At 40.8% G+C, this 16,097-nt stretch overlaps 1 protein-coding gene across 1 annotated transcript in view; it reads right to left on the bottom strand.

The window, feature by feature from the left end:
* The window catches only part of LRRC7 (leucine rich repeat containing 7), a 436,741-nt gene that overhangs the window by 25,435 nt on the left and 395,209 nt on the right, over positions 1-16,097 (bottom strand). The window contains exons 23-25 of the mRNA XM_061633412.1: positions 11,040-11,159; positions 3,044-3,259; positions 1,974-2,066 (exon numbers count right to left, since the gene is read on the bottom strand). Coding sequence (XP_061489396.1) covers positions 1,974-2,066; positions 3,044-3,259; positions 11,040-11,159 — 429 coding nt within the window. The remainder of the gene's footprint in view (positions 1-1,973; positions 2,067-3,043; positions 3,260-11,039; positions 11,160-16,097) is intronic.

Raw genomic sequence — 16,097 nt, 5'->3', positions numbered from 1 at the left:
AGCATGCAAATGATCAATCCATTCTCAGCAAGCTTGCACAGGATCCCATTTCTTACCTCCCGGATTAAAAAGTAGAGAAATTCACTAATAGGCAAAAAAAATTGCGGTTTAAGAACGTACCTACAGCCAACAGATATTTCTATCAAAATTTAAAAAGCAGGGAGATTGGGCAGCTATAGTGAATGCACCAGGGGAGCAGGAGACCTGACCTCCTCTCTGAGATATTGGACTGCCCTACAAATTTGTCAACATGCAAACACAATTTGGGTTGGCCTTTCACAGTCCTTCATGTTACCAAATTCCTCCAAGCTACACAGGAAGTGGATTGGACTGTGAAAGATCAATCCAAATTGTGTTTGCATTTTAACAAATTTGTAGGGCAGTACAGGCCAAGGTCAGTAATAGGATTATGGGTACTTTGTGAACATGGCTGATTTTTAATTAATTTCAACAAATTATGAGAACTTTGACAAAAAAAATCCAAAAGGGCTCTGGTTTTTCTCTCTCTCTTTTTACATTTTGAACTCTTGATTCTCTCTGACTGTTTTATGTATCGCCCTGAAAATTTAGAGGATTGTTAAGCAAGCGTTTCTGAGTTCAGGACTATAAGTTTTGTAAAGTTTTGTTTTGAAATGAGCTTATGGGAAGAATCAGAATGGCATGGAGGTATTTTCAATGTAACATTGTGGAATGCGAAAAATCCATGCTGACTACAGTATACAGCCACTCTTGTGGCTGTATAACATAAAAGTTAGTTTCCAACCTTCTGTCACACTCTGGGGTGACTAAGAAAGAAGTCGGGACAGGACTATATAGATAGGAACTAGCTTGGTTCTCAGTGGCTCCCGCTAAATTCTGTGGGACAAAATAAACAAATGTAATCTGGAATGTAGTCAAGAGGGGCAAAAGTTTTTCCCTACTCTTCACACTAGGATCACCAGGGGAAAGAACAGGGGGCGTAAAGTGCTTCAGTGGGGCAAAACCTGCCCACCACATCTGGGATTGGGTGACCTACTCACCACTGCTAGGGACCCCATGGGGAAAGAGAAAGATCCCTGATCCCTGAAGTCATTTCCAGAGTTACAGAAGAATGACAATAACTTTCTGACATTTCCTATCGTACCCCTAAACCAAAAGCTGGATTAGAGAGGGAAGAAAGAAAGAAGGCAATGGTTCAGCCTTACAAGGGACAAGTGCTTTTTTCAGAAGGCTGTGTCCAGTTTGGTGAATAGAAAACAGAACTAACTTTGGAAAAGGAGAGCTAGCTCCCATCCCTTGCTTTATCTGAGGAAGCTTTCCCCAATCTGGGATCCTCCAGATGTTTTGGACTACAATTCCCATCAGCCGCAGGCAGCATGGTCAATGGTCAGGGATGATGGGAGTTGTAGTCCAAAACATCTAGAGGGCACCAGGTTGGGGAAGGCTAGTCTAAGGCAACAGTCTCAATGAAGAGTAGAAAGTAGCAAAGTTGAATTGGGGATATGAAGGGATTGTCCATACCTTTCCCTTCTGTCTGCCCCGCTCACCAAACCTGATGGGTCTTTGACTAGTTCAAATCAACAATACAGCATTAATTCCTAGGCAGTTTTAACCACCACTAAAACACCGGAGAACTGGGTTCAATATTTGCTGAATGCCTTTTTGAATGCCCTGTTTTAGTTTACACATTGACTCACCAGGGTAGGGACAAAAGTTTAACAATCAAATGGCCTCCACATTCTTAACAATGCCAATGTTTGCAAGCAACACATTTTTGCAGAGATTCAATAACATCTCTCTCCCTAAGTTTTGAGATCATAATACATGGTCAGTTAAACTGTTTTCTTCCATTTCTTCTTATACTAATTACATTTTCAACTTAAGCAAAAGAAAGAACAAATTTAATGAATATCCAAACCTTCCCTTCACTAAACATTCAAACTATAATTTGAATACTTTTGGTCACCAATTTAAACAAGAAATGAGTGCCTTACCTTGTCAGAAGGTTTGAATGGATTTCCTTGCCCACTTATTCCTCCACTGATACTAAATCCAAGGCCTGGATTCTTTTCTATCCTCACACAAAACTATATTTAAAAGACACAAAAGGATGCCTAAATGCATGCATTAAATTAATCATTATAAATTTATGAATTCATGACAAATATTAGCTGTCAGGTATTTCAATGAGATTATTCTAGAATGATATTTATTTATTTAAGAAAATCACTTGAGAATATGATACTATGTAGAATGTTTTCAATCAACTACAATACAATATATATTTAAAAAATAGAAACAATACAGAACATTTAAAAACAGACTTCAAAAGAAATGTTTCTCAAAACCTTCAAACTTTTTTTTTTTATAAAATTTAGTTAGATTTAGTTAAAATGTAACACTTCCACTTTGGCAAGAATACGAGATGGGAAGGCAACATCAAATCTTTGCTTCTTTGTCAGTAAGCTGAAAATAATTTTGAGCAGCTCCAAACCCAAATTATTTGCCACAGAAATTCGTCATAGGAGAAGGCTATAGACAAGAAGACATCTTTCCATTGGTCTTTATGAAACTATAAATGTAACTAGAATTCAAACCTCAGACTAATTAAACAAATTGCATAATTTTGTTGGGATGACTCACACAACCTTTTGAAATGTGATGACTACATTGTGAAGTCACCATGAATTGATTTTTATTTCTCCAGTGCTTGGTCTTGTCAACACTTAGCACACATTGAGATTACCATCTTCCAGATTCACACAACTTTATTAGGGTTTTCTGTGAAGTGGTGAGTTACAATTTGGAGCTCAAAAATCTCACTACTATAACAATAAAATCCTCCATAGTGACTTCATCACATGAGCAATACAAATGATGAATTCACACATATACATAACTGGCAATCATAATCTATATGTACATACCTTTTCATTTAGCAGTTACAAAATAATAGTATGAAAACTTTTTCACCGACTTAAAACATAAACCTACCTTTTTGCACAATCTTCCACACACGTCCATTCACACCTTTCATCATCATGCTGTTTTGCTGCATGCTCACCTGTTCTGGATAACCATCCATACTCCTCTGCCCTTTAGTTTGAATTACACATCTCCCTGCTTGTGGTGCCCGAGTGCTCTGAGAAGGGATCTGGATAGGTAGTGGTGGCTGATACTGCTGGATGGTCACTTTATTCATGCTGCTCTCATATGGCTGCTCTCGGGTCCGATGTTGTAGACTTTGTGATCCCATCAGGGTCTGGATATGGCTACCTGCCTGTGTGTAACATTGACCAATTAGGTCAAAAATTTAGAAAACTGAAAAAAAAGCAGTTTTCTTGAAACTTGTACAGTCAAGAAAAAAATGCTTTAGTATAAATATACGGAGGTCTGCCTTTCCCCCCCATAGTGAAGCAATTTTTCACCAAGCAGTGAAAAAGGTACTCCTTCAGTTAATTTGAAATTTAACATATAGAAAATTAATTGTAAAACAGAAATGTTACTGTATTATATAACTTAATGAAAATACATAACAATGAAAAATGTATGAAAGGGTCATCTGTTACATAGATTTTAAATACTGCTGAAAATTTAAGCACTTTAATGTTTACTGTTAAAAACTTGTAATATTTTAATTGTCACTGCAGACCTATATAAGTGTCTGTGCTACATTACTCTTGACTAGTTTAAACTATAAGCAGATCATAACAAGCCATGATAGTTATGGTTTATGATCATGGCTTGTTCACTAATTATAGTTTAAAACAGGAGAGGGCGATCTTTTTCAAGAGCTGTATTCCCTCATGGGAAACCTTCTATAGGCCACATGTCAGTGGCAGGCACTACCAAAAGTGGGGAGGGTCAGCCCTGTCTCTCTCTCTCTCTCTCTCTCTCTCTCTCACTCACACACACACACACACACACACACACACACACACACACACACACACACAGAGCAATCCAGTTTTCTGTCTCTTTTTGTCTCCTTCTCACTCTCTTGCCTCCTTCCCTCCCCAGCAGTCTCGTCTCTTCAGCTCTGTCTTCCCATGATTTTATGATGACTCAGACTTTTCACAGGTTCCTATTGGCATCAGTGGAAGCTTTTAAAAAGTCTAACTGCTGCGAGGAAACTAGTTTTGGTGGAGGGTTGCAGGATATGCAGGGAGGAGGGTTTTTCAGGGGTGACTCCCCTGAAAATGGCTCCCTGTGCTGCAATTAGGTTTTAAACAAATCCAACCTATTTAAAAGCTTAATTGATGAGCAGGGCATTGGGGGGGGAGGCTGAATGAGGAGGCATAATTGGGAATTCTGTCTGGTTTAAACCAGAAGCAGTTACCTTCAGTTACCTTCCACTGGCATGTGCCAGAAGAGAAGAGGGAAAGGGGACTACATGAGCCTGAGGCTCGAACAACTCATTAATGTAAAACTAAACTATGGTTTAGTCTTACATCTAAACCAGCCCAATGTGTACATGTGCTGGGAAGACATGGTGAATTGCAGCATCTCTGTGTATGAAAAAGCAGTAAAATATACATATGTGGGATTACACACTTCACTTCTTATATATGTACTTCTTATGCAGGAAAAATGTGTTATGGTCTTAATGGGTTACATGTACAAATAATACGGGTGTACCAGGTCAGACGTGCCTAGTGAACTGTCACCCACTGCTGGAGATGGCAATAAAAGCTAATGCTGTAATCCTAAACTGACTTACTAGGGAGTAAGGTCCATTAAAGAAAAAATGCAGAGAATTGTGCTTTGAAGCTGATATGCAATCTGACCTGGAAAAATCTTTTCCTAGTCCCCAACTAAAGCAGTCAGTTTAACTACTTTAGCAATAAAGCAAAATTAGTCCATTGGCTTCCAAATGAAAAATTTACCACCAGTCCATGTTATTCACTAGCACAGTGGTTCCCAACCTTTTTTTGAGTATAGGACCCCCTTTGTAAGCTCAAAAAGTTTTGTACCTCCCCCCACGCTAATTGTAATTTTAGTCTCTGTAAACTGAAAAAAAAATGGTACGTGGCAAAATCACATCTCCAAATATCTGTTTCCATTAAAAACTCCCTGAAGACAGGGAGGTGTTGCTTTCTTTTCTTAATGCAAAGTTCTAATCAAATTGGTATCCCCTTCTCCCCTCCACAGTCTGAAGATGTACAGTCCTGTCTCCCAACACCAGTGGGTTACAGTGTTGGACTAAGACCCAGGTTCAAATCCGCACCCAGCCATGAAGCCCACTGGGTGACCTTGGGCCAGACCCAGTCCCTCAGCCTGACCTATCTCACGGGGTTGGTGTAAGGATAAAATGGAAAGGGGGAGAACCATATGCACCACCTTGAGCAACTAGGAGGAAAGGTGGAATATACATGCAATAATTAAACACATTTCAGTTGCAGTATGTGGACCCCAGCCTCAGTCAGCCTGCTGAGCTTTAAAAAAAAAAAGAAGCAGCAGCAATGTGGGAATGCTAGATTGTGAAGACAAAGAAATGGATAGATTGAGGAGGGGGTTAGTTCTTTTAGGCCTTGGCATGATCATCAGAACTGATGGCTTGATTAGCATGCACTTGGGGAATGAGAGTGGAGCATAAGGCAGATCAGCACACACACAAACACAGCTGCCCCTCCTGCAAGCATCTGCAGGTGTGCATGAATTTGGGCATGTGGCAGGGGGAAAGCCCTCAACTGCTGCAGCATCTTGGAGAGAGAGATTGGGGGGCAGAGTGGAGGTGGAAGAAAGGGGGGATGCTGGCATGCACACTTGGCCTCAGAGATGGGGTGCAAGCAAGTCCTGAGTTTCCTCACTGCTCCTTGGCTCTGTCTGAGCTGAAGGCGAGATCTGGGCGGTCTCGCGAATAAGAATAATTTTTGAAAGGAGGTGGCAGCAAAGCAGGAGCCAAAAAAGGCAGGCAGGCAGGCTGCCAAAAGGAAGAGGGAAAGCAGCCTTTCCTTGCAGCCTTGGTTCTTTTTGTTTCATGGAAAGCCCTCTCTTCTCATTCTGAGTAAGGGCATCAGTGGCGGCAGCAGTGTGAATAAGTAGGAGTCGGCGATAGTAATTTCCTCTTCTTCCTGGTAGCTCCACCATCTTCCTCCTTTGGCATCTGCCAGTTGTTTTATAGCCTGCCCTCAGTGTGTCTGAAAGACGCTCTGCCACTTTCCCTCTCATTTGGAACAAGGGGAGGTGTCATCTGCAGCAGCAGTAGGGAGCAGCCAGTGTCCAGGGAATGAAGACTTTTTAAAAAATAATAATAATAATAAATAATTCATTTCTTGACTGTTTGCGGCTCCCTCTGGATTACTTTGCGGCTGCCCTGGGGATCGCGGCCCCCAGGTTGGGAATCACTGCAATAGCCATCTTCCACTTATTTTATATGGGTTAGATGGTAGAAAACCATATATATATTTATAATAGCACCTTCAGCTAAGTGACAACAATAACATTTACACTAGGGTACAATCCAGTTGTACCCTAGTTAGAAAGTTAGAAAGGGAAAGTTGAAACAAATGGTTAACAGCATAAACATGGACATACAGCTCACAGATTTCAATGAATTGGATCCAGACCTCCTTTGGCAGATGGAAAGGCTCCTTCCATCCATGGAAGGCTTTTGATCCAGTGGAAGGATCCTGTCATCAGAGTGGGGGAAGTGACTTTTCCTGATTGTCTCTCTCCCTAGAGCCTCTGTGTCACCTCCCACATTGTGAGGGGAGAAGCTAGGAGCTGCGGGGGAAAGTCATAGAATCATGGAATAGTAGAGTTGGAACGGGCCTATAAGGCCATCAAGTCCAACCCCTGCTCAATGCAGGAATCCAAATCAAAGCATTCCCGACAGATGGCTGTCCAGCTGCCTCTTGAATGCCTCCAGTGTTGGAGAGCCCACTACCTCTCTAGGCAATTGATTCCACTGTCATATGGCTCTAACAGTTAGGAAGTTTTTCCTGATGTCCAGTTGAAATCTGGCTTCCTGCAACTTGAGCCCATTATTCCGTGTCCTGCACTCTGGGATGACCGAGAAGAGATCCTGCCTCTCCTCTATGTGACAACCTTTCATGTACTTGAAGAGTGCTATCATATCTCCCCTCAGTCTTCTCTTCTCCAGGCTAAACATGCCCAGTTCTTTCAGTCTCTCCTCATAGGGCTTAGTTTCCAGTCCCCTGATCATCCTTGTTGCTCTCCTCTGAACCTCTTCCAGTTTGTCTGCATCCTTCTGGAAGTGCGGAGACCAGAACTGGATGCAGTATCCAAGATGAGGCCTAACCAGTGCTGAATAGAGGGGAACTAATACTTCATGCAATTTGGAAAATATACTTCTGTTAATGCAGCCTAATATAGCATTTGCCTTTTTTGCAGCCACATCACCGTGTTGGCTCATATTCAGCTTGTGATCAACGACAATTCCAAGATCCTTTTCACATGTTGTATTGTTGAGCCAAGTATCCCCCATCTTATAACTGTGCATTTGGTTTCTTTTTCCTAAGTGTAGAACTTTGCATTTATCCCTGTTGAATTTCATTGTGAATTTCAACCCAGTGCTCCAGCCTATCAAGGTCCCTTTGAATATTGTTTCTGTCTTCCAGGGTATTAGCTATGGCCCCCCAATTTTGTATCATCTGTGAATTTGATAAGCATGCTCTCTACCTCCTCATCCAAGTTGCGAATAAAAATGTTAAAGAGCACTGGGCCCAGGACCGAACCCTGTGGTACCCCACTCGTTACTTCTGCCCACTTTGAGAAAGAACCATTGATTACTCTTTCAGTACGATTCTGGAGCCAACTGTGGATCCACCTGATAGTTGTTCCATCCAAAAAGTAGAGTGTGTAGCATCCACAAAAGCGAGCAACAAGAGGTAAAAAACCAGGATGCTGAAAGAGTCTTTATTATGTACAAAAGTACTATATTAAAAATAGGTAGGAATTATGGTTGAAAATACAACAGAAATCTTGTGAAAAATTAATATCCAAAAGATGCTTGGAAATATATGATAGAAATTCAAAGCCCAACGCGTTTCAGCTTGTACAACCAAGCCTTCATCAGGGGTTGGATGAAGAATTTATATGTCCCCTGATGAAGGCTTGGTTGTACAAGCTGAAACGCTTTGGGCTTTGAATTTCTATCATATATTTCCAAGCATCTTTTGGATATTAATTTTTCACAAGATTTCTGTTGTATTTTCAACCATAATTCCTACCTATTTTTAATATAGTACTTTTGTACATAATAAAGACTCTTTCAGCATCCTGGTTTTTTACCTCTTGTTGCTCTCTAGTTGTTCCATCCAGCCTACATTTAGCTAGCTTGCTAATCAGAATATCATGGGGCACTTTGTCAAAAGCTTTGCTGAAGTCGATATATATTATGTCCACAGCATTCCCACAGTCTACAAGGGAGGTTACCCAGTCAAAAAATGAGATTAGTTTGGCAGGATTTGTTCTTCATAAATCCATGTTGGCTCCTAGTAATCACTGCATTGTTTTCAAGGTGCTTACAGATTGACTGCTTGATAATCTGCTCCGAGTTTTTCCAGGGATTGATGTTAGGCTGACTGGTCTGTAGTTCCCCGGTTCCTCCTTTTTGCCCTTTCTGAAGATAGGGATAACATTAGCTCTCCTCCAGTCATCCAGCACTTCACCGGTCCTCCATGATTTCGCAAAGATAATAGACAGCGGTTCTGAGAGTTGTTCAGCCAGTTCCTTCAATACTCTAGGATGCAGTTTATCAGTCCCTGCCGATTTGAACTTGTTCAAAGTGATTAGGTATTCCTTGACTGTTTGTCTATCAAACTCAAGCTCCAATCCTGACCCTTCTACTTCACGTTTCCGGGAAGGGTCATAGGCCCTTTTTTGGGAGAAGACTGAGCCAAAGGAGGAATTGAGCATTTCTGCTTTTTCTTTGTCATCTGTTATCATTTTGCCATCCTCATTGAATAGCTGAGCCACCGTTTCTTTTCTCTGTCTTTTACTATGGACATACCCGAAGAAAGCTTTTTTGTTGCTTTTAGCATCTCTTGCTAACCTCAGCTCATTCTCAGCTTTAGAATGAGCTAAGACCATCCTTGCAATTCTGTGATACCTGCCTGTACTCTTCTTTTGTGGCCTGGCCTTCTTTCCACTTCCTGTATGTGTCCTTTTTTATTTTCAGGTCCTCTCTAAACTTTTTGTGAAGCCACATTGGCTTCTTCTGCTGTTTCCCCCCTTTTTTCCTTGTTGGAATTGCTTGCCATTGTGCTTTTAATATTTCTTTTTTTAGAAACTCCCACCCATCTTGAACTGTCATCAGGGTGGCTTGCCATGGAACCATACTTACAATTGTTCTGAGTTTATTAAAATCAGCTTTCCTGAAGTCCAGGGTGCACGTTTGGCTACTCTCAGCTTTTGCTTCTGTTAAAAACTGTTAAAGCTGTTAAACGTCATCTCCTTCTCCACTGCCAGTGGAAGCAAAGTCTGGATCCAATCAATTTGAATTTGGACACACTTTTATTGGATTGTGTCTATTCAAAATTAATTTATATTACATGCCCTGCAAGCTTGAAAAGTAGGATTTCATACAGACAATTTTATATATGCTGATCTGGAAGAGATCCTACTCTAATTATGTTGACCTCTGTTTAAATTACTAGGAAACAAATTATTTTTAATTTATTTTATATACTTACATGTTTTATTATTATTAATCATTTATTTTTAAACCACCCTTCAGATCCCATGACGGTTCACAAAATAATCAAGTAAAAATACACATACTACAGGCAAATCATACATCATTAAAATAATCATATAAAAACAATTTACAGTCATAAATAATATCAGTAGTTAGACTTTTAACTGTTACAAAAAGTACTGAGAACTTAGTTTCAAATGACTCGCACAGCGACTATAGCAGAAATGAACCACCTGAAGTCAAATTCAATTAAAGGAGATTAGCACTGCTAGAGCAGCATACTGAAAACTATCAGCTGAGAATAATAGGTAAATAATTTTCATAATTCATTTTCTCATCCATTTTAATAGATTTTTTTGTTTGCAAAGTGTCATATTGCTATAGCTTAGGCATTCATAACCCAGCTCCTACTATATAAGGATGAGCTGAAAATACAGAAAAACAAAATTACGTATTCTTATTGGGGAAATAATCTTCATTGTGTGGGCATGCTTCCCATGATTGTATTTGCATTGTATCTATTCTTTTACCATCCATCACAAAAGTTAATTATTTCAAACTGGGAATCTTCTAGTGACAGCACAATTCAAACTGCTGGCAAAGAATACAACAATGGATTGTGCTAAGGAGTTATTTAGATTCTGGCATGCAAGGTAATAATTTAACATACAGCATCAATGCAGAAGGATAAAGAATTAGAACTGACAAAATTAGGTGTCATTCGTTTACTTATTATTTATTTCACTTATGAATCACTTCCTACGAAGGGTCCTGAAGCAATTTACAATAAAGGATTAGAAATTACAAAAACTGACCAAAAAACCCCCTCAAACAAACATTGGAATATTTTTAATTGTAAAGATACTGGCTGAAAAGCTACAAAAATAGTAATTAGGTGAAGTAAGCCTGTTTCTGCCGCTCTTGAAACAAATACAGGGTAGTGATGCTAGAATATATTGAAATTGATGAAACAATGGTGCAAATGCAATGCTAGCAGTCCCTTATTAGTAACCATGAGATTAGGAAAGGGCTGTGAGATCGTGGGTCCCCCCTCCCCCTCCAGGTGATATCTCCTAGTCCACCTTAACTTTGGTTAAGTGAGGCACTTATTAACCATGGTTAATGCTAAAAGTCCTTAACTAGTGCTTGCTAATTAACCTCAAGCCTAGTTTCAAATTGTGGTCAAGAGGGAACTATGTTAATGTTAGTGCCAATGTAATAATTAAGCATGCTTAAAGCAGTAGAAAAATGTGCAGCAGGGAAAGCTCACAAACCCATCACCCACTCCCAATCTCTTAACTATAGGAGATTGCTGGTGTACATCATCACCAGACTTGAGTGGCAATATTTATGCACATACATTCTTGCAATATTAATTCTTTGTGATAGTTGTTACCTTTTTAGTAACAGTCTCTGGTGGTACATCTCGCCTTCCAAGGGGGTATGGATTCCATTGGCTGCCAGTGGAAACATCTTCCTGTCCATTGTCTAGAATGCTGCTCTGTTGTGATGGAGTCTATGTAAAAATATTAAGTAAGGCATTATTTAGCGAGAGAAAATATCAACATATTATGTGTCCCAAATTAGCCTTTTTGAGAAACATAATTTTTATTTTACTTGTGATGGGAAATTATCACACAATACGTATTCTTGCATTTTATTAAGATCTAAAAACCATCCATGTTTCTCTATAATTTGACAAAAAATTAATGCAAGTGCCAAACATTTAGTAACAAATTGAAAGTATCATAAATGTAAACACTAGTTATACCCATCAGAATAAACACTTTTAACGTGCACAGTAAAAAGATCTTCATATATCTGTTTTCTAGAAACTAAACTTCTTGCCAGACATTTGTACTGTCAGAATGGAAATCCCATAGCAAAGAACTATATTCTTTCTTCCATCAGAAATGTTAAAATCAGTGTGAAAACTCTTCTAAATGTGACACTTAACAACAGCACTATTTGCTACTTCATATTAATATCCATTTAATAAAATCTCCAACTCAGGAAAGCATGTATAATTAATTTAATCTAGAAAAGGCCTGATCCATAAACCAGAGTATTTGGATTAAGAAGGTTAATGGGCCTCTAAAGTTGATGGAACAATTAGCCTAAACTTCTCAAAGTATAAACAAATTATTGGGCTATTGATGAATTTCTTACGAATTAGGGAAATTAAATTAAAAAAGGCTCCTTTTTTAGTTGACAAAAGGAAAGAATAGCTCCATTATGTGGACATTCACTCTTATGACACTGTTGTTTACTATGATTAGGCAGGGTAAAGTGATATGTGTCAGATACCAAACTCTGGGATACCTTTAAAGAGCATCAGATGATCAATTATTCAGCTTATTATATTTTCACCACAGTTGTGGAGCTCTACTCATATGAGGTTCCTGTGTCTGATTTTCAGCTATTTCCTTGTGTCACATGTCCCAGGCACTTCCTGACAGTACCCTGGACTACCCTGTGGGTGGGCACAGATACCTCCAATGGATAGGGGCTGGGAAAACCTCAGTGCACAAACATCCTTCTATTGGCACAAAGACAATGTCCACACATCACAGTAACCCATAAACTATGTCTTACTCGGCACAAGCCAATTGCTGCCAATTCACTCCTCTCTGCACGCACTGAGAAGGAACAAATCACAATCCCAAGGGATCATGGTTTTCTTTGTGTGCTCACAGGAAGGAGCAAAACAGCCTAGACGTGGTTTACTATAGTTTACCTTGAGGTACAAATTGGACCAAATATGAACTGGATAAACATTTGAGAAACCAGAAAGAATTGAAGACCTTTGGGCACACAATTCAGAATTACCAACAGAGCACATAAAAAGCTACAAAGTAATACTGGAAGATTTTAAGGTAAGCTTTAGTTCATTCGTTATTCTAATTTTCTGTCCAAATCCTGAAATGCACAATCAGCTAAATGATACAAGGAAGAAGAAACATGGCACTAACAAAATAAAAGTATTAACACGTCTGTGATGAATTTACATTTGTTGGCACTAAATTATGTTATGTTACTTGTTTTATTGTTTAAAATAAGAAGTTTGGGTCTTTAACAGGATAGTAATTTCTCTGGAGGGATGAACAAGCATATATAAATTAAATCATTAAGCCTTCCTTCTGTCCAAAAGAGGTAAGGAACCATGTGATCAGCTTTTGTAAACTTTCCCCTTCCTGCTGGTCAATCCCCAGTTTCCATTCATGGACAAGCCAGCAGACAGAGATCTGAGAACATAAACCTCCCAATGGGGAATAGAGGCAAGAAGGTGTGTGAAATAATTTCAGCCCTGCCCTTGGAAAAGAGCCAACATAAACTATTAATTTGGTGAGGACTGAGAAAAAGGGCACAACACAGGCAAGCAGGGAGAGATCTAAATGACTCATGCACCCCTCCAGAGGAGGTATTTTTATAGTAAGTACCCAAAGTTGCTTTCTCTGGATGGGTAGAAGGAGACATCTACCAAGTAAGAGCTTTACCCTAGCCTAGGATGTGTAGCGTGTGAGTATTTGCCAGCTTTAACATGTTAAGTGGTGGAGAGAACATGCATATTCTACCCAATGCTGCTTCTGTAGAAGCAAAAGCATTTAGCCTGCAATGTTGGATGTAGATGGAAGAAAACTTTCAGATGGCCACCCTGCACTGGTGGAGAATGCTACAGAGGTGGCTGAAAACGTAGTAGAGTGTGCTGTGGTCCAATATGGTTTACATAAATGCTGAGCATCATAGGCCAAGTGAATGCAAGCCTTAATCCAAGTGGGGATGGTACTGCTAGAAGCCTTTTGCATAAAATGACACAAAAAATAAAGAAGTCGATTGGATATCTTGGTGCGTGAGATGTAAACCTTAAGGCTTTTGTGCCAGGTTTTGTGCAAGCTTGTGCCAGGCCTTCTCTGATGAGTGGGAGGGGCTTGGGCAAAAAAGGGGCAAAATTAGCTCTTGAGACCTATGAAAGACAGAGTTCATCTTTGGCTGGAAATTTGGGTCAAAATGCAGAATCACTTTGTGTCTGTGAAAGATGGAGAGATGCTTTTCATTCAAGAGGGCTCCCAGCATGGATGCTCAATGAGCCAATGGCAATAGTAATGGTAATAAGGCAGCGTTGAGGGTGAGGAGGACAGAAATGTCCCTAATTGGCTTGAACGGAGTCCAACAGTACCTTAAAGACAATGTGTACATTCCAGGAAGGAGAGCAGTGTATGACAGAAGGGCTGAGCTGGGCTGCTCCCCAGTGGAAGCAATGCAGGTGAGAGTGACAGCCAAGAGATTTGTTTTTACTCCTGGAGAGACCAGATGATAAGGTGGAGGCTTGTCTGTGCGGTGTATTAAGATTGAGGTCCATATCTACTCCATGCTGAAAATGGTGAAGGAGTGTAAAGACAGTGACTGAAGAAGGATTATGGTTTTTGCATTTGAACTCTACAGGAGGCTTTGTAGATCCTGGTTGTAGATGGTCTTCATGAGGATGGTGTATACAACTTTCATGTAGTGTCACTGTTTTTGCCATTCAACAGCCAAGTGGCTATGTAAAGCCAGTCTGGACTGAGATGAAGTATCTGGGTGAGGAAGCTTGGTGACTGGGGCAGAAAAAATAGGTCAGATTCTGCTAGAGTCAGGAGCTCAGAAAACCAAGGTCTCCTGGGTGAATGAGGGCCTATGAATATCACATTGACTTTTTGCTCTCAAATCTTCCAAGACTCTAGTGGTCCGGGGAGTGGGAGGAAAGGCACACAGCACACTGGGACAAGAGAGGGTCAGCGTACCCATTCCCTCTGCTCAAGAGACTTAGAATCTGGACAGCTTGTGATTCACTTGGGGCAGAAACAGGTCCAGAATGAGAGTCTCAAAGTGTTGACAGATGGTCTGGAAGGCTGGAGGGGAAAGTGAACTTTCTTCCAGATCTGCCTCAACTCTGCTCAGGAAATCTGCTTGGATGTTGATGATCCCTTGAATAAAATGTACTGAAAGTTGGCTTCTGCTAAGATTAGTAGGAGTTCAGCCTCTGATTGGAGAAATTTTGATTTCATGGTTCTTTGCCTGCTGATATTCATCTTTGTTACATTGATTTTGCATACCAAGACATGTCTGAGTTGTAGGAGAGAAAGAAAAATGAACCAGGCTAGTCTGACTACACATAGCTCTAGCCAGCTGATGCTGTGCCTAGCTTCCCTGAGGAACCAGAGCCTTGAGCTGGCAGGTGAAAGCAATAGGCTATCTAGCCCTAAAGGCTAACATCCACTGTCAGGACTATGTTTGTGGGGCCCAGAAATGGGATTGTTGGGTTTGGAAAGAGATAACCACCACTGAAATGACATGATGACTTGGAGAGGCAGGGGAATGTGCATGTGCTGGACTGGGCTATGTTAGATGCCACTGCAGTGGTGTACAATGGAGATGAGCCCAGGGAATGATTCCAAGGCACAATACCACCAGAGTGTGGGCAAAGAACATGCCATTTGGAGATATCAGAAATTAGGTTTCTGGGACCTTTCTAGAAACAGAAATATGAGAGTTGACTGTATTTATGGCAACTCTGTGGCCATAGTGCATATACTGCAGCCCCCTTTTGCTGTGTTCACCAAGAACACATGATCTTTTAGGGGAGCTAGTGAGATCTGAATGTCATGTAGAGGCCGGTCTCTCATGAATGACATGAGGAAGTTATCCAGATAGAGGTAGATGCTCTTTAATATCTATATGAAGCCACTGGGTGGGGTCATTAGGAGATTTGGAGTGCGTTTCCAGCAATATGCTGATGATACGCAGCTCTACTTCTCCTTTTCATCTTCTTCAGGTGAGGCTGTTAATGTACTAAACCGCTGCCTGGCTGCGATAATGGACTGGATGAGAGCTAATAAACTGAGACTCAATCCTGACAAGACTGAGATGCTGTTGGTGGAGGGGCTCTCTGCCCGGATGGTTGATGTCCGACCTGCCCTAGATGGGGTCACACGCCCCCTAAAGGAGCAGGTCCGTAGTTTGGGGGTCTTATTAGATCCGCTCCTGTCACTGGAGGTGCAAGTAGCCTCGGTGGCACAGAATGCGTTCTACCAGCTTCGGCTGGTAGCCCAACTACGACCCTATCTGGACAGGGAGAACCTCACCACAGTTATCCATGCTGTGGTAACCTCTAGATTGGACTACTGTAATGCACTCTACGTAGGGCTACCTTTGAAGACGGTTCGGAAACTTCAGCTGGTGCAGAATGCTGCGGCCAGAGTTCTTACTTGGTCTAAAAAATCTGACCATATAACACCTGTCCTGGCCCAGCTGCACTGGCTACCAATATGTTTCCGGACCAGATTCAAAGTGTTGGTTCTTACCTATAAAGCCCTTAACGGCATCGGACCGCAATACCTGACGGAACACCTCTCCTGCTATGTACCTACCCGGTCGCTGCACTCGACGTCGAAGGCCCTTCTCCGGGTTCCAACGC

This window comes from Rhineura floridana, chromosome 6 (genome assembly GCF_030035675.1).
Source record: "Rhineura floridana isolate rRhiFlo1 chromosome 6, rRhiFlo1.hap2, whole genome shotgun sequence".
In the NCBI taxonomy this organism is placed as follows: domain Eukaryota; kingdom Metazoa; phylum Chordata; class Lepidosauria; order Squamata; family Rhineuridae; genus Rhineura; species Rhineura floridana.
Note: the sequence above shows the minus strand (reverse complement) of the source record. Positions and strands in the feature narration are given on the sequence as shown.